General features: G+C 37.2%; 1 protein-coding gene across 3 annotated transcripts; it reads right to left on the bottom strand.

Annotated features, from left to right (window-relative positions):
• Nucleotides 1-281: 281 nt before the first annotated feature.
• LOC140773495 (F-box protein At1g55000) lies at nt 282-26,102 on the bottom strand. Of its 3 annotated transcripts, none has more exons than XM_073116087.1 (5): nt 17,899-18,665; nt 15,995-17,685; nt 15,774-15,904; nt 14,767-15,670; nt 741-862 (listed from the first exon to the last, which is right to left on the bottom strand). In XM_073116087.1, the coding sequence occupies exons 2-4, from the start codon at nt 17,127-17,129 to the stop codon at nt 14,774-14,776; spliced, it is 2,163 nt and encodes a 720-aa protein (XP_072972188.1). In that variant the 5' UTR covers nt 17,130-17,685; nt 17,899-18,665; the 3' UTR covers nt 741-862; nt 14,767-14,773. The 3 variants fall into 3 exon arrangements, with proteins under 3 accessions (XP_072972190.1, XP_072972188.1, XP_072972189.1); XM_073116088.1 differs by having other exon boundaries at nt 15,995-17,679; XM_073116089.1 differs by lacking the exons at nt 14,767-15,670; nt 15,774-15,904; nt 15,995-17,685; nt 17,899-18,665 and adding an exon at nt 25,590-26,102 and having other exon boundaries at nt 282-862.

Here is a 26,102-nt window from a genome sequence, read left to right as displayed (position 1 = left end):
ATGATCATGATGCACCAGAAGACTCGCCATAACTTGCACGGCTGAGAGGTTTGCCATCTAATCCTTTTGCAACTAGTATTATAACAATTCAGATCTACTAGACATTTCGGACGTCTTAACGGTAAAGAAGCTAACAACTAGAACCTTGAATAAAATATTCTCTAATAAAATTAATGTTCAGTCAATTTAAAATTGGCAGCAAAATATTTATTCATTTCAGGAATAGTGGCAGGTACAGCATGCCGTAGATATCAAATATTGCTCCTATAAACAGGCCGTAGTTGCAGAAATTGATATAATCTCAACATATAAGCCACTCAAGTCACAATTTCGCATGCCATTGACAACACTTACAAAGGTATATATACTTCAAGTTTAATTTTGATGTATGATATACATACATATCATGTATCAATCAACAGTACAACTTATTACAGACACAGAAGCATGTGCATGATCAAATGACAGTTTACGCAGCCAAATGTTTCTATGGGCCTCCTGTCTGCTGCTCCCACGTCAGATCCTCAGAGAACTGCAACATAGCAGCCCTTGGATCACCATTTGCAACGGACAAGTAGTATTCAGCAGTACCATCATCAACTTGCATGCTTCGCTTCACCGAATCAAGTACTTTCCTTCTGTGTCTGTTAGTAATGGCATTGTTTGTCAAATAATCTTCTTTTGCACTCGGGCCACCCTCCAAATACAGTACAGCAACTTCTCGTTTTGCATGTTCATCCAATTCGATGTAGCATGTGCTACCAAAAAGAAGTTCTGAGTTGCTTATTGGTATGAGAAGCCTCTCTCTTGAGTATATACCATGGTCACTCATCATGTAGTTCAATCGTTTTATGTCCATCACCTACAAATGCAACTTTTAGCATTTCAAAAAGAATTTCATAAGCTCAGTGTCCTAACAAATGTTGTATATCTTTCCGGACAAAGTAACCTGGTGCATGAGCAGACATGATAGAAAATCCTAGTGTGCAGGAGTTTCCTCTATATGCATGAGTTGAAATTCATAATTGTAAGAGCATGGTTGGTAGGCCTAAAAACCAATCAGATTAACAGAAGACAAGACATAATATCAAGAGAAATGGTCAAGTGGAGCACCATGCTCCTCATTCTTAATATAGTCTTAGCCTAGGCCACTCGCCAAGCCTTTGAAGTTCACAATTTAGTGCCCAAGACAATTCTGGGATGCCATGGCAGCATGAATATAGATCCCTTCAACAGTCGCATTGTATCTGCTCATTATCACCAGTCTTGGACACATTTCCACCATGGACATGCACCAAGAAGAGCTTGAAGGTTGCACACCAACCATCACCATTCTCACTTATGTGAGCATCGGGTCGAACTGATCCCAAATTAGATCAGTTTGAGTTTTGAAATAAATCTGATTTAATTGAATCTTCAACTAGATAAATTGTTACGGATCAGATCTGGACTGATCTGGACGTAAAAAAATTATGAAAATTTAGGTGATGGTAGCCCCACGAGATAGGGTTCTAATGGCTTTGATTTCACATCAATCAGATGTTTGGATGGAAAGATATAATTAAAATAGTAGAGCAAGGTCAGAACGGGACAGAATAGTAAATATCCGACGTTGCGGCGCTTCATCGGAGGGTGGCGGACGGCCAAAAGTGGTGGTGGATGGCCGTAGAATAGGGTGGCTGCTGGAGATAATGGTGGCTATAGGTTGGAGGTAGAATTAGAATTTCTAACTTAGATCTACTCCTAGAAAGAGAACGACAATTTAACGACTACGATAAAAGATAAAGACGATAAGTAATACAAGAAAAATAAACTTAACTCAATATTCCTTCCATTCCATTCCACGCCTAAACAAAGAAGCCCAGCCTCTTTATATATAAAGGTTGGGTACAATGAGTCATACTCGGACTAGCCCTAAAGGCTTATATAACTCGAACTAGGATTTGTCTTAAACTAACTCTAAAGGTTTATATGACTCAAACTAGGACTTGCCTTAGAGACTTATATGACTTAATTGAACTTGTCTTATGGCTTACATTACTTAACTAAACTTGCCTTAAGTGTTTATATAAGAAATAAACATGACTTAATTAAATCAACCCTCCTTATCCTTCTCGGATTGATTCTTTGTTCTGCCACAGATAGAGTCTGAATATGGAGAAACCTTGAATACAAAAGTTGTAGATCAGGACGTCTTTGATCTTCTCCAGGTGGCTTCGTAATATTTGGTCGTCTGTGGAATATCATTTGAATATTTTCCCAAAATTGTGCATAATTGAATTAGTTAACTAATAAATTCTAACCTAATAAGACTCTAATTAAAGCAAATAAGCAGATAAGATAACTAGACTCAATCTATTGAACCCAATCTCCTCTTGATGTGATCTGATCTGACTCGGTTCGCATCATAAATTGCAAGGCCATTACTTCAATTAGGCTTTGCAGAGACATAATTGCATCAAACTTGAGTTTCTTCTGACTTATCTACTGGTTAGTATAATGGGTCAGCCTAGGGAGTGGGGATATCAACACCATATATGAATTAATCAGATCATCCTAAGCTACCTTAGGATCAAATTAAGATGTGGACCTGCAGAAGTTAGACATCTCACTTCATGTCGAACAGAAGATAATGATTAATCAATCCCATTTGAATTCAAATAAACAAAACCCTATCTTATTTAAAAACATATCCCACTTAAATCAACTATTATGATGTTTAAACCTTATTTATTTAAATTGAAAGTATGGTTCAGAGTTTGGTCTTGGTTTTGGTTGGTTTCAGTTTTGACCTCTTGAAAAAGCAAAAATTCTTTTCAAAGTGCATCTGTTTTGACCAATAGTGGTCCAAAACAAAAGTAAAAAATAAATAATCTTGTAATTTTTAGCATTCGTTCATAAGTTCAGCCTTAAGTTTTGCCTAACTTTCGCCTAATACTGTTCCATCTCAAGCAAAACCACTAATGAGTAGATTCACTATAAATTAATAGATGTCAACAATTGGATGCAAATTTTTCTGCACCTAAATAAGCCCAGTCAAAATTTTATCCCTTTCTTCTCCTCTCCTTTTCTGCCAAGAGCATCTTCTCCTTTCCTTTCCCAACTGAATCCCAATTAAATTCCCAGTATACCCCTTTAAATTCATTATTCCTTTCTTCAATCCACCTTTTATTTCTTGACCCGACCCTTCATTGTTGCTCTCAAGTATTGTGGATATTAGAAAAGTTTCTACAGCAGATAAATGTTCGTTGGAGCACTAAAGTGAAGTCAAAGGATATCTAGGACACAGTCGTTGCTGCTAAAGGCTGTTGCTGTTATTACCGTTGATCAGATGCTCATCCTCATACTTCAAGTCCCAGTAGATGTCCATATTGGAAAGTGTTAAACAAATATGAGGTCCAGTCTTACACCCTTTTTTGGTGAAATAAATTCCCTTCTATTTCTCCCGCAATCCTTATTATCTATATTTGGGCCTTAGTTGCCTTCACATTCTTTACCTTTGCTTGCATGATGTTTGTTCAACTATAAATGATCTTTCTGGTCTCTCATTTTCTTAATTTTCTTCTAGTTAGATACATGGATCCGACCGACACGGGGCATGCCAGCGGGGTACCAACACGTGGCACGAGGGGTGCCGCACAGCACCCCTCCTAGTAGCTTTGTCGCTCGTCATTAACCTCGTCGTCAAACTTACCGTTGCCGATTGCCGCTTGTCGAGTCGCCATCGCCCAAACTTGCACCCCCTCGAGCTAGGGCACCCAACAGGAGTGCAAGCTCAAGTGACGGCAACTCAGCGAGTGGCAACGGCGCGAGCAGCAATAGTGACAACGAAGGTGAGTAGTCCTTTACATTTTTCTCTCCCTCTCTTACAGCACATGCCACACTGTGGCATGCCGGCCGGTGGTCGACATGGCCATCATTGGTTAGATCAACTGTTCTCCTTAACCCTTAATGACACTCAGTGATTTATTACCATGAAGATACCTTCATAGGTTGCAATGTCACCATACCAGTTTTAAATGCACCTTTACCCACGGTACATTGCTTCCCATGCTCATAGGTTTTTCTTCAGTGCCAAGCTTTATAACCATGAGGGAACTTTCATGTTGCTGCTGCCAACTAGATGCTCACTGTCTAATCTGTTGCACTATCAAGACGATCCAAGCCAAGTTTGTCTCCTGAGATAAGGAAAAAGAAACATTCCGCAGAGGAACTACTGATTCCCCGATAGCAAGAAACCAGTCATCCACTTCCTTGTGGCAGCTTCAAGACATTTACAAGGATTTTCATACCAACCAAGTATTATAGACTCACAAACTACATAGTCCCAGATAAAATTTGTGCACCTCTGGGGAGGTGCCCTGATCCTTATTGGGCACAACTACACAAGACAGTAGAGAGTGATGTGACGGAAAATTTCAAATTGTTTTTACTGAAATGCTAGTGCATTCATGTTGAAACTCAAAGTCTTATTTCTTCCTTGTTTACCTTGGTTCTATCAAAATCCTGCTATTTAAGCCCCTGTTTGTTTCGAGTTCAGGGGATCCCCAAACTTGGTTAGGGAGCCCTAGCAAAGTTTAGTAACCAAACACCCCGTTAACCTTTTTTTTTTTTGTCCTAATCAAATTCAATTCCTAATGAATAAAATAAGGTTTCTAATATAAATTTAAATTGATTCTAATTTTACTCTTGACACGATTTATATCTAGGGTATTTTACAAATCACACCCTACATTTTATCTATTTTGTGATTCACAATCCGTTTTTAACGATTTTGTAACCCGACCTCTCCTTTTTTTCTATAATCCCCATTTAACACTCCAACGTTATATTCACTAACTGATATCAACCAAATTACTAAAATACCCTCACCACTATTTTTTTTTCTCTGCCCGTTCTCTAAAAAAAGCATGGATAATTTAGGTATTTAAAATTATTTTGTATATTATAACGGAATATTTCTTTGCCGTTTAAATTAACGGAGGGTGTTAATAAAAATTTTTAAAAAAAAGTTGTAACCTCAAAAATGGAGTATGAATTACAAAATAGATAAAATGTCAAGTGTTATTTATAAAATTTCCTTAAATCTATCACTTTGATATCCTCTCAATGTTCTCTCTTCTCTCCTTCCTCTCTCCTCTCTTCCAAAAAATATAGTTTTTTATTGTAAAAGAGCTTTCACAACGGCTCACAAAAAAAATATCATTGGAATCGTACACACAAGTAAAAATTCAAAAAATTATTATTTAATATAATTTTATGATAGGTTTAATATGAGTTTAAAAAAGACTCACTTGCATTTATATTTTATAAATTTAATATTAATATTTTAGTACTATCTGCAAAGCACATACTCAATTTCCCTAGAAAAATAAATATTTTTTACTTTTTTATGTCACATCAAAGTAATAATTACACCCTATTTCAAATTTTCTCTCATCTATCTATAATAAACGCATTTCCCTCAAAAAAAAATTTAAAATTTACTAAGTCCATAATAAATTGTAGAGTAGTTGCAAATTTATATCTTTTAAGCCCACAATAACTCACTTTTTCTTAATAAAAGTTTACAATACAACCAAATTCTTAAAATATATTAGAATTAATATTTTAAAAAAATTAGAAAATTTTATTTTAAAGAATATTTAAAAAATAGTATAATACAAAATCATAATATAACCTTAAATGTGAGTTTAAAATAAAGTACTCAGTTTCGACCGATCCCGACCGAAACGAGTGGGTTTTCTTTTCAGTATCTAATTGCTCCCTTTCTTGCTTTGTTTTCACTGTGCACCTGCAGCAGCAGAACCTAAGCAGCAACATGATATGACTGGGATTGGACCTAGTTATCTCGAGCTGAGTTTCTTTTATTTTCTTTCTGGAATAAAATTTTTTTTATGATTGTCGCGTTTGAATGCCCCGTTCAAACGGTTGCATACATTCGCAAATATAGAGAACGTGTTTAGCGCGTTCGAACGCCCCCGTTCGAATGCTTGCATACATTCACAAATATTTAGTGCATTTGAACACGATCGATGAATCTGCACTATTTTTAGGGCTGTCTTTTGACTGTTTTGCTTGTTAGGTTAGCCTCTAAATATATGAAGGCAACCTTATGATCATTATTAAATGAATTAAGTTTCTTCCCCAAATCTTTTCCTCTCATTCTCTCATTCTCTCCTACCACGGCTGTGTCGCCTCTAATCTCCTCAACTGGCTTATCCTACTAGACCCTTAAAAAAGGCCCTCTTCTTCCTCTTCTTCTACTCTCCTTTACACCCAAATATTTTTCATTGAAATCAAAATCACATTAGTGGTATCAGAGCCACAGGTTCTCGGACCCATGACCACCTGATGCAATTCTAGTATGAATGCAATGTTTTGGAGAACAATCAACCCAAACACGTAACTAAAGTAAAATATAGTAAGCAATAACTTATAAGAAGTTAATTAATTAAAAGGATCACTACTAGATGGAAGGATAGAAAACCACTCAGATAAGGCAGTAGCTTCCTTAACTCTCAAATAGGTACGTTGATAGTAGAAAGGCTTAAAATATGGTGTAAGAAAAGACTTTAGAGTTTAGGTTTACCAATAAATGGAATAGTAGTGCTTTTACTTTGAAACCAAGTCCTCTTCACGTCTAGGTGCTACGTTCGGGCACCCAAAGATCCTCTTTCACTACTAGAATATTTTGGACAACAACAGTAACCAATGAAAAAAGTAGAGATTGAAGAAGAGAGGTTTAGAGAGGAAGTAGCAGAGATTAGAGAAGAATTTTAAGATAGAGTAGGAGAAAGGGGGAGAGAGAGAGAAGACCGCAAAAGAGAAAATGAGAAATTTCAAATAATTCTTATTCCAACTTGTCCTTGTTTCTCATGCAATAACCCTTAAATAGGTTAACAACTTTGATTCTAGCTGATTCTAATAGAAACTTATTTCCTAATAAAACTCTAATTGATCATCTTACCTAAATTGATTGACCCAATTTAGGTAATAAATCAATGTAGACATCTCCCACATATAAGCTTACCATAACTATCAATTGAGATTCTAATAGGAATTCATTTCCTAATAGGATCCTAATTGATTAAGTCTTACCTAAATTGACTAACCCAATTTTGGTAATAACTCAATGCGGACATCCCCCGCATATAGGCTACTATATCTGTCAATTGACTAATTCAATTGATTATTTGAATTAAAAATCAATAATTAGACCAAAATTGGACTCAAGTAATTCTATTTTGGTCAAATTGAAGATGATACCCACATCACCACCACAAGAGCAATGGCTAATCGACGAACCATGGAGGTACCCACAGAGATCGAGCCTAATACACTCTTGACGCCGTCGGGTAGAACAAATGTGAGCAATAGCGCAACCCCGATTGGTTCGGCGCCTAATGTGGATCCAACCTTGGTCTCCCTTTTCCAACAAATGATGAATCTACAACGAACGCAAAAGGAGGAGATAAGAGGCACGAGGGAAGAGTTGCTGAACCTTGCAGCCAGCGTGCGCATGCCAAAAATTCCAGCATCAACAGATCCAACGACGACAGTGTTACCTCAACTGGGAGCTAAAGCAGCCCTTGTCCAAAACAAACCCTTGCTGCCACCACCCAACGGGCCCTAGAGGACCTTACCAAGGCCCCTATGATCTACCAAGAGGTGAAGGGGCGCATCCAGATCTAAATTCCAACCACACCGAGGTAGCCGCGGGATAGTCGAATCGGGATGATCCCGGTTTCTGCCACGAGAGAGATGACCGGAGGCACCGAGAAAACAATGTACTGATTCTACATCCTCCTGCCATTGGACCTGAACTCGCGTATGATATAGGGCAACAATCCTATACGCGGAAGAATGGCGACATTCGAGCTCCCTAAGTTCCAAGAAGGTAATTCTTTGGATTGGATTTTTCGTGCTGAACAATTTTTTATGTATCAAGAAATAATGGAAGATGCCAAAGTGTTATTGGCAAGCTTCCATTTGGAGAGTGCGGCATTACATTGGTATCAATCCGTGAGCGCCCACCAGATGTTCGATGGATGGCCGACATTCGTAAACGCCCTATCTAGGCTCTTTGGAACCACAGGCTTTGAGGATTACAATGCCACTTTATCAAAGCTTGTCCAAAAGGCATCAGTTGCTACCTATCAGGAAGAATTTGAGCGAATCAGTAGTCGGTGCCGATCACAATAGCCGCAAGAAATTCTAATCAGCACTTTTATTTCTGGGTTACGCAAGAAGGTCCGGGTTGATGTACTCTCTCTACGACCTAGGACCTTGAGTGAGGCTTTTAAAGACGCAACTAGTATAGATTAGAAGCATCAAGCCTTGAAGAATACTACTAAGCTAGGCTAGAACAACAAATTTACGCCACAGGCGGCGGGGGCAATTGGCGCGACGAGTACGGCTGAGAGCACCAGCAGCCACGATAGAGCCGAAGGCCGCTCCAAGGCTTGTACCAGGAGTATGAACAGGTGGAGCAACCCTAGGGTCCGAACTGACTATCAGCGACAACACCAAAATCCAAGCTGACAGCATATGTAGGAGTGTCTCCATCCGACTGCAAGGCCACAACTTCATTGTGGATTTATATCTATTGGCTCTTCGAGGAGCAAATGTGGTCTTGGGTACCCAATAGTTGTAGAGCCTTATCCCTGTGACCTTTGACTTTTCGCAAATGTGGCTCACTTATTAGCTAGACGGACGGGAAGTACAGCTTGACGGGGTTCAGACACAGCCAAGCCCCACTCTTCAGCCATTGATTAGAGCTCCGCAAGCTGGCAAGCCATCGTACTTCTCCAGATTGCATCAACCAAACCTGAGACCTTTCCTAGCTCAAGTACACGTAATGATTTAGAGCTTGTGTTGACCGACTTTACTGCCCTATTTGAGGTTCCATGGGGAGTATTACCCGTGAGACACACCAATCATAGGATTGAGATCATTCCAGGGGCGGAACCGGCCAACGTTCAGCCGTACCGTTATCCTCATATCTAGAAAGAGGAGATATCGAGATTGATTGCTGAGATGCTAGAACAAGGTATTATCCAACCTAGTCGGAGTTCTTATTCATCGCCGGTGCTGCTGGTGCGGAAGGACGGGAGTTGGCATTTTTGCGTGGCTTATTGCGCGCTGAATGCTGAACGCTATCACCGTCAAGGACCGATACCCGATACCCGTCATAGAGGAGCTGCTGGACGAGTTGATAGGAGCATCATATTTCAATAAGCTTGATCTCCACGCTGGGTATCATCAGATTCATGTGCGAGCGGTGGATGTTCACAAAACAGCATTCTGGACTCACAACAAACACTACAAGTTCTGGGTAATGTCGTTTGGGTTAACAAACGCACCAACGACCTTTCAGGGTTAATGAATGACATATTCCACCCACTCCTTAGGCGGTATGTGTTAGTATTTTTTTTATGACATCTTGGTGTATAATAGGACCTGGGAGGAGCACTTAGTTCACCTACGCTCAGTGTTGGGATTGTTGGCGGATCACTTCCTAAATGTGAAGAAACGCAAATGCCTTTAGAGAGAGCACAGAGTAGAGTACCTCGACCATATCATTTCAGCAGAGGGCGTAGCAACCGACCAAGCAAAGTGTTCTGTATGCCTGGGTGGCCGCAACCGGCGACGGTTTGTGAGCTACGAAGGTCCCATGGCCTGACAGGGTACTATCACAGATTTGTGGCAGGCTATGCGAATATTACAGCACCCCTCACTTCATTGTTGAAGGACGCCTTCCAGTTGACCAAGACAGCAACGAAAGCATTTGAGCTAAAGACTGCCATAAAGACTGTACCAGTGTTGGGGCTACCCAATTTCACAAAATCATTTGTGATCGAGTGTGATGCATCCGGGTGGGGTATTGTAGCTATTCTTATGCAGTCTAGAGACCTATTGCTTATCTCAGCAAGCCCTTACCAGGGAAGTCGCAGCAACTTTCTACATAAAAGCGAGAGATGCTCGCTCTCCTGCATGCGGCAACCAAGTGGAGACCATACTTAATCGGACGACTGTTTGTAATCCAAAAGGACTAGTAGGGTTTGCCATTCTTCATGAGGCAGCGGGTTTACACTCCGGCACAACAGAGAGAATACGACTACGAGTTGCAGTAAAAAAAGGAAACGAAAAACAGGCAACGGACTTGCTCTCACGGCAACCCGCACCCGCTGAGCTTGCGCTTATTCGGCACCCGTATTTCCATTTATTGTTGATTTGAGGACTGCAGGCGCCACAGATCCAGAGGTGTCCAGGTTGATACGTGAGCTGGAGTGTGACCCCACAAGTCACCCTGAGCTCGAGAGTAGAGGACTGTTGTTGGATCGCTGGCACACCCAAGTACCAAGGATGATGCTTTGCGGAGACGACTCATGGATTTCTTCCATTCCACACCGAAAGTGAGACACAAGGGCCTCTTGAGGACCTACAAGAGGCTCTCCCAGAGCTATACATGGACTAAAATGAAAGAACTGAAGAGATTCGTGTAGAATTGTGATATTGTCTACGAGCAAAGACCGATTCCTTGAGACCGGTTGGACTACTACAGCCTTTGCCCGTTCCGGAGCGCATTTGGGAAGATATCTCTATGGACTTCATTGAGGGGCTACCGCTAGTGAGAGAGTATTTTGTCACCTCCATCGTGGTAGACAGGCTGAGCAAGTATGCTCACTTCTTAGCCCTAACGCACCCATATTCGGCAAAGGTAGTTGTAGAGATGTTCATGCGAGACATGGCCAAGCTTCATGGCATGCCGCGCTCGATCATGTCCGACCATAATAAGAGTTCATTAGCGACTTCTGGACGGAGTACTTCACACTTTAGGGGACCCAATTAAACCTTAGTTCGGCTTAGCACCCTCAGACGGATGGCCAGACCGAGGTGGTTAACCGGGGGATTGAGTAGTATTTGCGATGCTTCGTCAGAGAGCATCCGAGGAGATGGCGTGATTACCTTCCTTGCGCAAAGTGGTCATGCAACACGACATTTCATACCAGCATAGGGATGACACCCTTTAAAGCAATGTATGGCAGACACCCACCTTCCCTACGAACATATGACCCAAAGGCTACTGCAGTGCAGACAGAGGCAGATCTAGAATTGATTGGTCAAGACGCGACCTTACGGCTTAGGACTCACATGGTAGCGGCACAAAACTGCATGAAGCAAATCTACGACCACCGACACCGCGAGTTGGAGTTCGCGGTCAGAGATCTTGTGTTTGTGTGCATTCAGCCTTATCAACAAGTGATGCTAAGACCGGTGCACAATCAAAAATTAGCGAATCGCTACTTTGGGCCCTTTCATGTATTGGAGCGAGTTGGCCACGTCATATACAGATTAGAGCTTCCAAAGGGGTAGCAAGTGCATCCCATATTCCACGTGTCCTTGCTGCGAGCTTGAGTAGGCGTTGACTAGATGGTGGGATCGGATATACTAGAGCCGATTGAAGAGATGAGAGTTCTAGAGCCAGTTCGTGTGCTGGCTAGGTGGAGGAGACGGCGAGCAGGACGAATAGAGACAGAGATCCTGGTGGAGTGGCTTGGCAGGCCGTCCAACGAGTCTACATGGGAGCTTGAGTCGGACATCATTAATCGCTTCCCTCATTTCACACCTTAAGGACAAGGTAACGGAAGCATGGTGGATTGATCTGACTGGGATTGGACCTAGTTATCTCAAGCTGAGTTTCTTTTGTTTTCTTTCTGAGATAAAAAATTTTTATGATTGTCGCGTTCGAATGGGGCATTCGAACGCCTGCATATATTCACAAATACAGAGAACGTGTTTAGAGCGTTCGATGCCACGTTAGAACGCCCCTGTTCAAACACCTGCATACGTTCACAAATACAGAGAACGTATTTAGAGCGTTCGAACACGTTCGACCGCATTCGAAAGTAATCAACGAATTTGCACTATTTCTAGAGTTGTCTTTTGACTATTTTACTTGTTAGGTTAGCCCTTAAATATGTAGAAAGCAACCTTATGATCATTATTGAAGAATTCAATTTTTCCCTAAACCTTTTCCTCTCCTCTTATTCTCTCCTACCACGGTTACGCCGCCTCTAATCTCCTCGACTGGCTTATCCCCCTAGACCTTTAGCCCTCATTCACTTCAGGAATAACAAAAAAATTTATTCCAGAATACAACCTCTAATCATTCACTTCAGGAATAACAAAAATTTTTGTTCCAGAATACAACCTCTTGTTCTAAAATAACAGCTAAACATCAAAATAGCCATATTCCAGAATATAAACACTATTTATCAAAATTATATCTTATACCACACACTAACCCAATTACCAATTTACCCTTGAGTTGACTACAACCTCTTTTTAAAATATTATTATAATTTATCATTTCTCTTTTATCTCTTTCAAACATCTTATTATAATTCATTACTCCTCTCTTCTCTCTTAAATATCATATCAACATCCTATCATAATTTATCACTCCTCTCTACTCTCTCTCATCTCTTATCATATTTTTTTTATTTTATACTAAATAAATAAAATTTAATTTAAATAGCATAAATGTCAATAATTTAATATTTCATAAAAATAAACACATTTTAAAAAGTATTACTATTATTAAATATTATTTTTGTAAATATCAATATTATGGAATTCTTAATAATATAGTATTAATTGATATAATAATTATTTTTAAAAATTATATTGTTAAATAATTTTTATATGTACTAATAACATTAAAAATACAATTTTAATAAACTAATATCTTATCAAATTAAATATTAACTTATAGATAAAATAATATATTTACTATTTAAACTATGTATTAATCTAATTAAATCTTTTTTAAAAAATAAAAATAGAAAATTTGGGAAAAATTAATATAATATTATTAATAATCTGATGTTTTAAGCTAAAATAAAACATATGAAAATATAAATATTTTAATATTATTAATAATCTCATTTTGCAAAGATTATTAAAAAATATATGTTCAATGTAAAATAAAATCTTAATATTTTATATTTTAAATATAATAATATTTAAAATATAATATTATTTTAACTAGAAAATATGTAGGATTAAATGTAACAAAAAACTAATATAAATAAACTAATATTTTCATGCATTACATACGTACCAACAGACAATACATATATACGCTCCCACCATAGTAATGGGTGCTAGTAAATAAGTAAAGCATGATGATGATTGATATTGTTTGTCAAAATGTAATGTATTACATAGGTACTAGCACATAATGTATATGTACACTCCCACCATAGTAATGGGCATTGGTAAATAGGTAAAGCATGCTAATGATTGATATTGTTTATCAAAATATAATGCATTATATACGTACTAATACACAATACATATGTACCACTATAATAATAGGCGCTGGTAGATAAGTAAAATATGATAATGATTGATATTGCTTGCCAAAAAATAATGTATTACATACGTACGAGTACACAATGCATAGGTATGCTCCTAACATAATAATAATTAATATTGCTTACCAAAAGATAATACATTACATAGGTACCAACACAGAATGCATATGTATGCTCCCACTATAGTAATACGCGCCGATAGGTGCGTAAAGCATGATAATGCAATATTTCATGCATGCATTGCATACTTTTATAATATTATAAGCTTCTCTCCCCCTATCCCATCAATCTATTTTAAATCAAATCAAAAGGTATTATAGTAATTTTTACCATCATTTCATTCACTTTATATCACATCAAAAATAATTATTACACCCTTATTCCAGAATATAGGTAAACATAGGAATAACTATTCCTAGAATACAACCATCATTTTAGGAATAACAAATTAGGTTTTACTATTCCAATTCCTCCCTATTCTAGATGTGAACACTCTTCTTCCTCTTCTTCTACTCTTCTAAATAGCAACAGCCGATCCTGCTGTGAAGCAGCAACTGCTGCTGCTGAGGACCTAAGAGGCTGAGGCAGAAAGGGGTAGAAACTGAAAATAAGTAAAGAAAAAAAATTGATGATTTTAATTTTGTAAATTTTAAATTATTTTATATTTTATTTTAATTTTTATTTATATTTTTTAGTTACAGAGTTAAAATATCAATAGCTCCAAAAGAGAAGTCATGATACCGACATTGAGTTGGCAACATTGCAGCATTATTTAGCAAAATAAAAGACGTGTTAAATACAACTGGTGTGGAAAAAAAATAAGTGGTAGTGTCAACTATTTGAAAGAACATTTAGCTGGAAGGCAAGAAAATGTAGCAGCTTACACTCAGGAATCCTTGGAAGTTAGAAAACAAATGTTGACTCATCTAATTGACAAAAAAAAAGATAAACAATCTACACAACAGAGAAAATCAATGGTTCGTGAAGAATTGATGCGTAATCATGTACACATTGATAATAGTAACAGTAAACAAAGTGGGGAGGATAAGGAAAGACAAATGAGATGGGCAATAAAAGAGAGCAGAAATATACATAGAGATGAGGAAGAGATAAAAAGAAGCACTAGTGATAACTTTTAAAGATCTAAATCAGTTAATATCAAGGTTCCCAGTATCGGGATCGGGATCGGTATCGGCCGTCCAGAAAAACGATACGTATCGGCCGTATCGGCCGTTCGTATCGGATCGGACTATTTTTTAATTATATAAAATTCTAAATATTATTTAAAAATGCAGAAAAATTTAGAAAAATGACAAAAAATAAGAAAACAAAAATTACTCACATATGAAGTCTAAAAACTTAAAAAAATGTATTAACTTACTCAAAATTTAAAACTTTGTTGAATACCGAGCTGGTTCTCGTAAATTTCTATAGTCTTCATCATCATAATAACCATAAGTTTGTAAATATTGATGTCTGGGACCTAATGCTCCAAAAAGTGATTCCATCATACTAGTCATATTGTATGGATCTTGTTGTGTGACTTGCGTTTGAGGAGGATAATAACCAGCATTTGGATCTTGTGTCTGAGAATACTGAGTATACTGAGGATAATAACTAGCATATGGATCTTGTGATGGCTCCAAACAATAAATACTCGATGTACCATAATCATAGGAACCAAAATGCATCTCATAACGACGTCGCTGATATATATATATATCCTCAGTTTCTCTGTCTTCACTCCTTATGTCTCCTTGACTTTCCTCAACAAATTTAGATGGAACGATCTCACCACCATATGTATCATCAGGACTATGACTCATACCAGCCTCTGCCCTCGTCGTGGTCTCTCCCAATATTTTATATAACCATGGGTTATCTCTGTCATCTAATAACTTGTCCTCCATTTCTCTAATCCATGGAGTCAAGGGGTCTTCTTCATCAAAAACATGATTTAAATCAATCAGTTGTTCATTTTCTGCCTTTCTTCTTAAATTTCTCTCCCTCAATCTCATATTATAATGACAAAAAACTAACTTCTCTAATCTTTCCATTGTCAATCGGTTGCGTGTTTTTGTGTAGATTAAGGAAAAAGTAGTCCAATTTCTTTCACACTGTGATGAAGACACAGTTTGACTTAAAATCTTCTTTGCTATTGGCGTCAAATTTGGTGCCTCCTCCCATCCATAAATAGACCACCATTCAACTGGAGTGTTATGAGATATAGCTACAGCAACTTTAGCAGTACTGAATTGCCCAGCTCTCAATCTATATCTCTCCATCTGAAATCAGAAATATATTATTAGCTTATTGATTATATTGATTATTGAAAGTTAAAACTTGAAACAAATAATAATAAAATTATTTAATTGAATCATAACTTACTTCTTTATCGTACAGGATTTGTTTATGAATATCGGGCTCAAGCTTGCTGATTACCTTTCTAACCCCCAACAAAACTTCACTATCATTATTGACATTTTTAGAGAATTGAAATCTTGGATTAAGAAAATACCCTGTAAAAATTTAAAAATTATAAGCATTCAAATTTTTAAATATTCATAAATAAAAGTAAATTAAAACTTAAAACTTAAAAGCATGCTTACCAGCAGCGTGTATATCTCTATGTAGTTGTTTGTTCCATCTAGAATCAATCATCTTCCACCACTTCTTATAACTTTGGCCCACATTTTTTTTTATTGATTCTTTAGCTATGTCCATTGCCTCATATAAGAAACCCATCTCAGACTTGTCATCACTGTCTACAAGTCTTAATACTTTGACAAGAGGCTCAAATACTGCGGTGGCAATTGTAATATTATCCCAAAATGTATTTGCAAGAGCCATATTTTTCAAAGTTTCACCTAAAGATTTATCTTTAGGTTTCATATTCTTAATTTTCATAGACCACTCCTGTGATGTAAACATCCGTATAATATCATCCTTGTAGCGCATGATGCTCTCCAAGGCTAAAAAGTGAGTGGCAAATCTAGTGACACCGGGTCTGATGATCTCCCTACCACCAGTCATCTGCCTGAGTAAATGAAGAACCCAACCATGGTTATATATAAAATTTGTTAACCTCTGACCTTCACATATGACCATGTCAATTTCAGGCTCTTTTGCAATATCCTCTAACATCAGATCAATACAATATGCAGCACATGGCGTCCAATATAAATGAGGTCTTTTAATCATCAGTAAATTTCCAGCAGCTTTATAATTTGCCCCATTATCAGTAACCACTTGGACTACTCTTTTTTCACCAATTTCTTGTACTACCTCATCCATCAACTGACAAATATAATCTGCACTTTTAAAATGAGCAGTAGCATCCACAGACTTCAAAAATATTGTCCCCATGCCAGAGTACACTAAGAAATTAATTATATTTCTTCTGTTTTGTGTACTCCACTCATCACACATCAGTGTACAACCAAATTCATCCCAATACCGTTTAAATGTCTCAATATAAGTATGAAGTTCATCTACCTCTGAGTCAAGATATTTAGTAGCAATATCATTTGAACTAGGAGGGGGAACACCAGGCCCTACTGATTGTATAGCATCCACCATAGTGTGATAGTAAGGGCTATCAGCTACATTGAAAGGAATATGATTGTAAAAGAAAAATTTAGAGATAGCTCTACCAATGTGTTTCTTTGCATTTTTAATTCCTTTGAGAGCTGTCTTGATTGAAGTCTGTGTACGACCCCTTTTTTTCTGAAGATATGTATCCATTGGTCCAATATTTTCAGACTCTGCTGTAACACCAGGAATCCTATGGGTAGAACTGCTGCCCCCATATTCTCTCTCCTCGTATATTAACTGATCTAGATCTCTGAAAGTTACTACCAGTGCTTCTTCTCATCTCTTCCTCTTCTCTATGCATATTTCTGCTCTCTTTCATTGCCCTCCTCATTTGTCTCTCCTCCTCATCCTCCTCACTTTGCTCACTGCTATCATTATCAATCTGTACAGGATTATGCATCAATTCTTCACGAATCATTGACTCTCTTTGTTGTGCAGATTGTTTATCCTTCTTTTTGCCAATTAAATGAGCCAACATCTGTTTTCTAACTTCCAAAGACACTTGAGTGCAAGCTGCTACATTTCCTTGTCTTCCAGCTAAATGTTCTTTCAAACGACTGACACCACCACTCATTTCCTTTCCACACCAATTGCATTTAACGTGCCTTTTATCTTGCCCAATAATGCTACAATGTTGCCACCCAATATCGGTATCATATGACTTCTCTTTTGGAGCCATTGATATTTTAGCTCTACAAGACTGCAACTAAAAAAACATAAACAAAAATCAAAATAAAATATAAAATAATTTAAAATAAGGCATAATTGCATAAAGCCATAAGCAGCACCTGCAGCTTGCTGCTGCTGCAAACTACAGCCGCAGAGAACCTGCTACTGCAGCAGCCTGCAGCAAGGTGCTGCAGCAGCAGTGAGCAGCAGCAGGGGAGAAAAAATTAAAAAACTGAAAAAAAAAACTTACCGAAGGTCGCCGGAGATCGAGGTCGTCGGAGAACGTCGCCGGAGGTCGAGGTCACCGGAGAGACGGAGACCTACTCAGTCGCCGGGGAGAAAGAGAGTAAGAAATCGGTGAGAAAGAGAGAAAGAAAGAAATAAAGAAAAGAGAGAAAGAGACTAAGAGAGGAAAAGAGAGAAAGAGAGAGAGAGAGAAAAGGGAGAGGCAGGTGGGGATGGGGACATCAATTATCCCACCCGTTTCGGTCGGGATCGGCTAATAGAGAGAGAAACTGAGAACTATGGTTAATATATAGAGAGAGAGAGAATATAAAAGCATCAGTTCTACCCCTAGAACTCCTAGTGTTATAGCAAAGTTTAAAAATATTGGACCAATGAATACATTTCTTTTGAAAAAAAAGGGTCGTACACAGATTTCCATCAAGACAGCTCTCAAAAGAATTAAAAATGTAAAGAAACACATTAATAAGGCTATCTCTAAATTTTTCGTCTACAACCATATTCCTTTCAATGTAGTTAATAGTCCTTATTATCACACTATAGTGGATACTATACAATTAGTAGGACCTGGTGTTCTGCCTCCTAGTTCAAATGATATTGCTACTAAATATTTTGATTCAGAGGTAGATAAACTTCGTACTTACATTAAGATATTTAAACGGTATTATGATAAATTTGATTGTACACTGATTAGTGGAGTACATAAAACAGAACAAATATAATTAATTTCTTAGTATACTCGAGCATAGAGACAATAGTTCTAAAGTCTGTGGATACTACTGCTCATTTCAAAAATATAGATTATATTTATCAGTTGATGGATGAGGTGGTACAAGAAATCGGTGAAAAAAGAGTATTCCAAGTGGCTGCTGATAATGAAGCCAATTATAAAGCTGCTAGAAATTTACTTATGATAAAAATACCTCATTATATTAGACGTCATGTGCTGCACATTATATTGATCTAATATTAGAAGATATTTCAAAAGAGCCTAAAATTGATATGGTTATACATGAAGGTTAGATGTTGACAAATTTTATATATAACTATACTTGAATTCTTAATTTACTTAAGCAGATGACTGGTGGTAGAGAAATCATCAGACTCGGCGTCACTAAATTTGCCACTCATTTTTTAGCCTTGGAAAACATCATGCGCTACAAGGTAATATTATGCGGATATTTACATTATAAGAGTAATCTATAAAAATTAAGAATATGAAACCTAAAGAAAAATCTTTATATGAAACTTTAAAAAATATGGCTCTTGAAAATACATTTTGGAATGATATTATAATTGCCACCGCAATATTTGAGCCTCTTGTCAAAGTATTACGACTTATCGACAATAATGACAAGTCTGAGATGAGTTTCTTATATGATATTCATTTATGGACATCATAAGATAATAAGTAGATGTGTCAATTCACACAAAAAGGATATCATGAGACCCGAGGTTACAAGATTTGCCACTTCTTTTCTTACATTAAAGGGTCTTTTGGAGAATAAAGAAAAATCAAGACTTATGCTTACTTCTAATGAATATTCAATATGCAAATGATCAAAAACTGCTAAGAAAAAGAGCTTACTCTATTTTTCTCACTAATCAATTTTGGATGCAAGTGTCATTAGTAGTTAAATATTCACTCCCTTGGTGAAGTTACTTCGAGTTGTTAATGTTGAAAGAAAGTCACCAATGAAATTTATATATGCTGAGTTGAAGAATGCTGAAAAAGAAAATTAAAAATGTTTTCAATAATAATAAGATTTCTTCCGAGCCTTTCCTCAATGCAATTGATCATTATATAAATAAAAAGCTTGATACACATCTCCATGCTGATGCATATTATTTAAATACATACTACTTTTATAGAGATTATAATAAAATGGAGAGTGATTTAAATGTAATAGATGATATTTTTAGTTGTATTGAGAACTTCTATTCAGACCTGTCCATTCAAGTGCACATACTAAAAACTTTGGGAGACCACTAGCAAGATTGGCAAGAGAAGTTAATAATGATGAATTCAACCTAGGATATTTAATAGTTCAACATATGTAATAATGCAAATGTCTTTTAGTCATGTTAATATGTTACTAAGTTACTTTCTAATTTGTATGGTTATTAACTCATTGGTAGAGTGCATATGGAGCTGACACCCCGTACCTGAAAAATATGGCAAATAAGATTCTTAATTAGACATGTAGCTCATCTGGATGTAAAAGAAATTAGAGCTTATTTAAATAGATAATGTATCATTGTATTGATTAAGTTGCCGATTTTAAATTATAATTGACTCATATTAATTTGGTCTTTCTTTTCATATTCAGTCAAAGATGAGAAATAGATTGAAAGTAAAAAATTGTATAATCCAGTTTATATACAATTTTATGCAAGAATGAGAGATTGAAAGATAGCAAAAGAGAAGGATCGTGTGGCTTCAAAAGAAAATTAATGTAATTGATGTGATAAAAGCATCAGGTGCGGAAGAATTCTTATCATCAATAAGGAGCACTAGAGTTGCTCAAGCTACTACTAGTAGCACTCCTTCCATTTCTCTAGATGAGCAATTGATCCAGTTCGATAAGAAAACAGATGATGATGATGATGATGATGATGATGATGATGATAATGTTGAGTTAGATCTTGATAATAATTCAAATGATAATTTATTGGTAAATAAAGCTCCACTGAAAAATTGTGAAGAAGACTATAAGTCTAATTTTGAATATGAACTTATTATAAATGTGAACTTGTTATAAATGTGAACTTGTTATGAAAGTGATTCTTTTGATGATTGTGAACTTGTTATGAATTTGATAATTTTGAATCGTTGATCATATTATTTGTTTTTGATTATTTAGTTGTGAATCTTGTCAACTTGTTATTTGTTTTAGATCTTTAGTTGTAATATTTGTGAACTTGTTATAGTTGTGAATTGTAAATTATGATTATGTTATTTGATATATGGCATAGTGCTTCAATTATATATACTATATTAGTATTAAAAATTACAAATATATCATTTTTTAATATAAAAATGCTAGACTGCGTTGCTATCCGCCTTGTGCATTGCCGCTAAGCGTTGGGGTGACCACCCGCTATCCACAGCCACCTTTTAAAATATGGCTCCTCGTCAACCTCACTGTCACTCTACTCTCTTTCTCTCTCATTCATCTTCATTTTCATCTTATTCAATTAAATTTGCTTGGGGTGTAAATTTTCTCAAAGGACAGTATGAAGATTGGTGCCCAGGCTCTTTGCATTTAAAATAAGTGAAAGATAAGGGAGGCTTTAAAACACCTTTGTTTTTTGCATTTGTATCATAATTCTATTTAGAAGGTAAAATGGTGTGATATACCTTGTTAGAGTCTTTTCTTATTACATTAGTTATTTATTTTCATTAAAATAAAATTTCTGTATGTCGCGTTCAAACGCTGAAGGGGTCGCGTTCGAACATCTTTGCGAACGCCTGCATCAAATTCGCAAATACAAAGGATGCGAAAAGCGCCTGCATCACGTTCGCACATATAAAGAACGTTTTTTGTGCGTTCGAACACGATCAAGCGCGTTCGAACGCGATCGGCGGGATTGCACTAGGATTAGGGTTAGTTATTGTATTAGGGCTTGTTGGCTAGCCTCTATAAAGGTGTGGATGGCTGCCAAATTCATTATGATATTGGATTATTAATTTCTTGCCTCATATCTTCTTTCTATTCTCTCTCCCTCCTCCCTCTTCACCATCCTTCCACCTCTACCGTGGCAAGATCTCTTCTAACTTCTAATCTCCCTCGTCTGTCGAGTCTTTCCTCTTCTTTGGAATCTCGACTACTTCTTCCCCTTCATCTTTATCCCTTAACCACATCCACTATCCACCTTCATCTCCATAATCATCGATGACCTTAACATCCACTCTACCCATCATCACCACCATCACGCGTGTTCTTTCGTGTTTTCATCCCAATTATATTTCGAATCTACGAAGGGCATAAATATAAAAATTGTGGATCATGGAGTTATAGATCTAATCCAATTGGTTTCGTAATTTTTTGACTACAGGAGAATATTTGGTGAATATTTTCTCACGGTTGCGAGGACTGATTCCTGTAATAAATCCAAATCTTGAAGGAATCATTCCGTAGCCGATCTTTTGGTACCGTAACACATCATGGTGTGGGCTCAATTTTATCCTTGCCTGATAGCATGAGTTCTTCCAAAAGAAATCAAAGAATTCTTATTGGTGCAGACACCACATTCAAGCACATGTACTCACGCAAACGCAGAGAGGGCAACCCATCTAGTGACGCTTTAGTTGGGCACAAGTCGTGAGCGAGAGATTTTTACATGAGGATATTTTAGTCTTTTACTTGATGGGTTTTTTAGTCTTTTGTCTTTTTTACGATTATCATTTGGAATTAATGAATATTTTGAGATTATCTACTTTTTTTTTCTCTTTTGTTCATGGATTCCAACTGCCTATTGGTGGATGGTTTGTCCTCTTCTTCTCCATTGATACTATTGTTCTACATCACTTATCCTGCTCAAATTTGTGCACTCCTAGACGTCTAAGCTTTGCCTCAAGCTTTGAGGGCTTTGTTATAAGTTGTCTAGATAAGTCATAGATGGTCAATCAATCTTGGGATGAAATGACAGTCCCGTGACATAACTAGTGGTCTTTTGATCTTCATCTTCTTGAATATTGTTTATTGTTTTCGTGATCCTCAGTGTACTCCTGGACAATTCTAGACCCTTGATGTAGATGGTGAATTTTTGAAATAAGGTTTGTTTGTAATCACTAGGAAGGAACTGCCCTCGAAGTTTTTGTTTTATCATAGGCCAAGAGCTTATTTTCTCTTTGCCCTTTCTAACCCTATCTATTTGGACTTGTTTCCACCATACAAGTGCATGATCGTTCAATTTTAAGTTAACAAATTGTACTCTTTTATCATCTAGAATTTCCTTCCGTTCAAAAATTGGCCCATTTTATCAACCAAATTTAAGAATTCATGAGGTAGAAGTCTACCCTCAAACTCTTCTATGTCAATTTTGATGCCATGATCCCACTTAGCTATAGGTTTAGGATTCTTATCATAGTCTCATCCATGTCTCCTATCCATAGGGTGATCCTCTAGTACGAGCACCAGGATGGTTTTGTTGTGGTGGTTGCACTTGGATTTCTACCGAATATTGTAGATTTGATCCATTCTACGTTATAGTTGTGCCACTTGCTGTTGCAACGAAGTGACACCTTCTCCGATGATATCTATGTTGGAGTTTGTACCAAGCATGTTCTCAAATGATGTTGAACCATCCTTTAGACCTATTGAATGATTTTAAGCAAGGTTCAAAAAATAGGAACGAAATCGACCTTTCAAGAAAATGATACATATCTATTGGATTAGCCGTATCGATCGCCCAGATCAGATCAAATATTTTTAATTACATAAAATTCTAAGTATTGTTATAAAATGCAAAAAAAATTCTAAAAATTTAGAAAACATGACAAAAATAAGAAAATAATAGTTATTTACATATGAGCCTTAAAAATTAAATAAAAATACTTACTCAAAAGAATACTAAATTAGCTCTCATAAATTCCTGTGGTCGTCATCATAATCACCATAAGTTTGAAAATAATGATGTCTAGGGTCTGGTGCTCGAAAAAGTAATTGCATCATATCTTTCATATCAAATGGATCATATTATCTCTGAGGAGGATAATAATCAATATGTAGATCTTATATCTGAGGATACTAAGAAGAATATTGAGGAGAATAATAACTAGCATATGAATCATATGATTGTTTCAAATAATAAATACTTAATGAATCATAGTTCGTTGGAGTTCACTGGAGTGAGATTTACATCACCGGAGTTTGTCGGAGTCCATTGGAGCTAGATTTCTCCGTTAGAAAATGACAGTGAGAATAAAAGCAGAAAGGAGTGAAATAGAGAAAGTGAGAAGAAAAGAGTAAAGAGAGAAAGGGAAAGAGCTTGGGGACATTAATAATTAATGTCTCTCGGTCGGATTCGGATCAAATCCATAATGGATCTAGCCCGATTTGATCAAAATCGGCTAATTCCGATGCGGATCGGAATCGGCCGATCTAACGAACCTTGATTTTAAGCAACAAAATAAGTTCTAGGCATATGAATATGCATGTTCCTAGATGTAGGACAAAAGACTGTTATGCAATTTGATGCAAAAGAAGTACTATAGCATGCAACCTATGCCTACAAGCAGGCAAGCCCAAGGATAGAACTTGCTCTACTACAAAATTAATGCAACTTAAAATGTTGATCACATGTTCTCCAACATTTGTCCAAAATTTTGAATTGCATTAAAAAGGGATGCATGTTTCCAAAAAGGGCCACCTATATCACAAAGGAACTAGAGGTTTGATTTCGTCCCTCTATTAGACGAATCAAGGAAGCAAACCTTAAAATTTAAAAAAACAAAGAAATGAAAAGGAACAAAAAGGGGTTGACTACTGTCTTTACAATACCACCCCCTACTACAACCACTCACCTCCCGTGTATACTCTGATCATAATTTGAGCCTCCAATCAAGGCCATTCAATTCAATTTGATAGCTAATGAAATAGAGAAAAAGAGAAGTGAGGATACAGAACTCCAAACAATCTCACATTCTGCTCTCTTATTCTATCCAATCCACTCCCAATCAAGCTTTGATACCAATGCCAATGATGAACACAATTGGTGACACCAATGGCAAATCATCTATATATATATAATGTTCTCAATAGTTGGTCTCAAAACCCACTATAGAATCCAATATTTACAACTTTAGGGGTTTGACATGTATTTCATATCAAACTAGCTGAAATTAATCCATATTGGCCTATGCGGTTCAGTTCTGTCCAATTAAAAAAGCGATGGACTACAATCTAATTTAGAACTTCCACATTTTTGTATACCTTGCTTAAATTATCAAACCAGGAAACACCTAAAGCTCCTCAAAGCATAACATATTGAAAGTAAAATTAGTTTATTCCATACCATAACTAATAATATTCAGCTTATAACTTATTGTCTGTTTACTTCACCTAATATAGGCTTTCCATGAAACCCCAATACCACCAAACTGACGGAAATATAATTTTTAGTTCAGCAATGATAATGAAAGCAAGCATTATACTGTCACCCTTTTCTAAAGCCAAAAATGTAAAATGGCATCATTATAATTGAGAAACAATACTCCTTAAAGTCCATCTTTGCTATAAACACCATAAAAACTCAGAAGGTACACCAATTTTTAAATCTCTCTGAAGTGTTAATGCTCTACATAAAAAACATTTAAACTCTACCTGTAACATAATTCTTGAATCTTCCCTACAATTATCGGAAAGCATCCCCTTAATTAAGATGAACCTTCCCTCCTAAATCAAATTCGGAACTTGCCTTGCCCTTCCTCTCTTCAACAAAGTAAACAACGACCATTTATTGACTAACTACGACATGATATAATGAACTTGGATTTGATCAAGAACAATACAGCAAAAGCATCTATGGACGATCAACAGAGAATGAGTCGATGTCAAACAAACCAATTGTTAACTCAACAGAAGATCTCGCTGACCAATAATTTCTATCATCAAACAAGTATACTTCACCACTCAAGAACAATTGTCATCCAATTCAAGAAAGGGAAGTAAGAAGGAGGATCTCAAGGGTTACCTGGACCGCGTACTTGAGGGCGAGGCCGGCGACGCTGTCGCCACGCAGGAGGCGATGGGAAATGGCAAAGCGATCGAGGGAGGGATGTCGCCAAAAGGCGGAGGAGGACGGATCCCCGAGAACGCGACGAACCTTCCACGGCTCACGGAAGGCCCGCTCAAACATCTCCCGTTCGGAAGCCACGGCCCTCCACAGACGGCATACGCACGCCGCCCGGGCGAGATCGGACGGTGGGAGAAGCTCCAGGATTGAGCGGAGGAGGTCGCGGGACGAGAGCGCCGAGAAGTGGGAATTCATTGGGGACAGCACCTCCGAAGAAGAAGAGGGAGAGAATGAGATCTCGAGATTAGGGTTAGGGTTAGGGTTAGGGCTAGTGTTAGAATTTGGGGTGACAAGCTGTTTGAGGAGATCGTCATCGTCTTCTCCGCAGCATCCCATGATGATATGGCCCGACGACGGTTGTCAGAGCCGTCCGGGACACATGAGATGAGATTGATGTAGATGATATGCTTG

The sequence above is a fragment of the Typha angustifolia genome, chromosome 13 (genome assembly GCF_048772165.1).
Source record: "Typha angustifolia cultivar Huaian chromosome 13, ASM4877216v1, whole genome shotgun sequence".
Classification (NCBI taxonomy): Eukaryota; Viridiplantae; Streptophyta; class Magnoliopsida; order Poales; family Typhaceae; genus Typha; species Typha angustifolia.
Note: the sequence above shows the minus strand (reverse complement) of the source record. Positions and strands in the feature narration are given on the sequence as shown.

What these genes read in the sequence shown, in the direction of transcription:
- LOC140773495 (XM_073116087.1), bottom strand. Translation starts at nt 17,129, where the DNA reads ATGGATACATATCTTCAGAAAAAAAGGGGTCGTACACAGACTTCAATC. An exon ending in TAGAGATATACACGCTGCTG is followed by an intron (nt 15,905 to 15,994) that starts GTAAGCATGCTT and finishes AAATTTTTACAG; the next exon opens with GGTATTTTCTTAATCCAAGA. An exon ending in AAATCCTGTACGATAAAGAA is followed by an intron (nt 15,671 to 15,773) that starts GTAAGTTATGAT and finishes TTCTGATTTCAG; the next exon opens with ATGGAGAGATATAGATTGAG.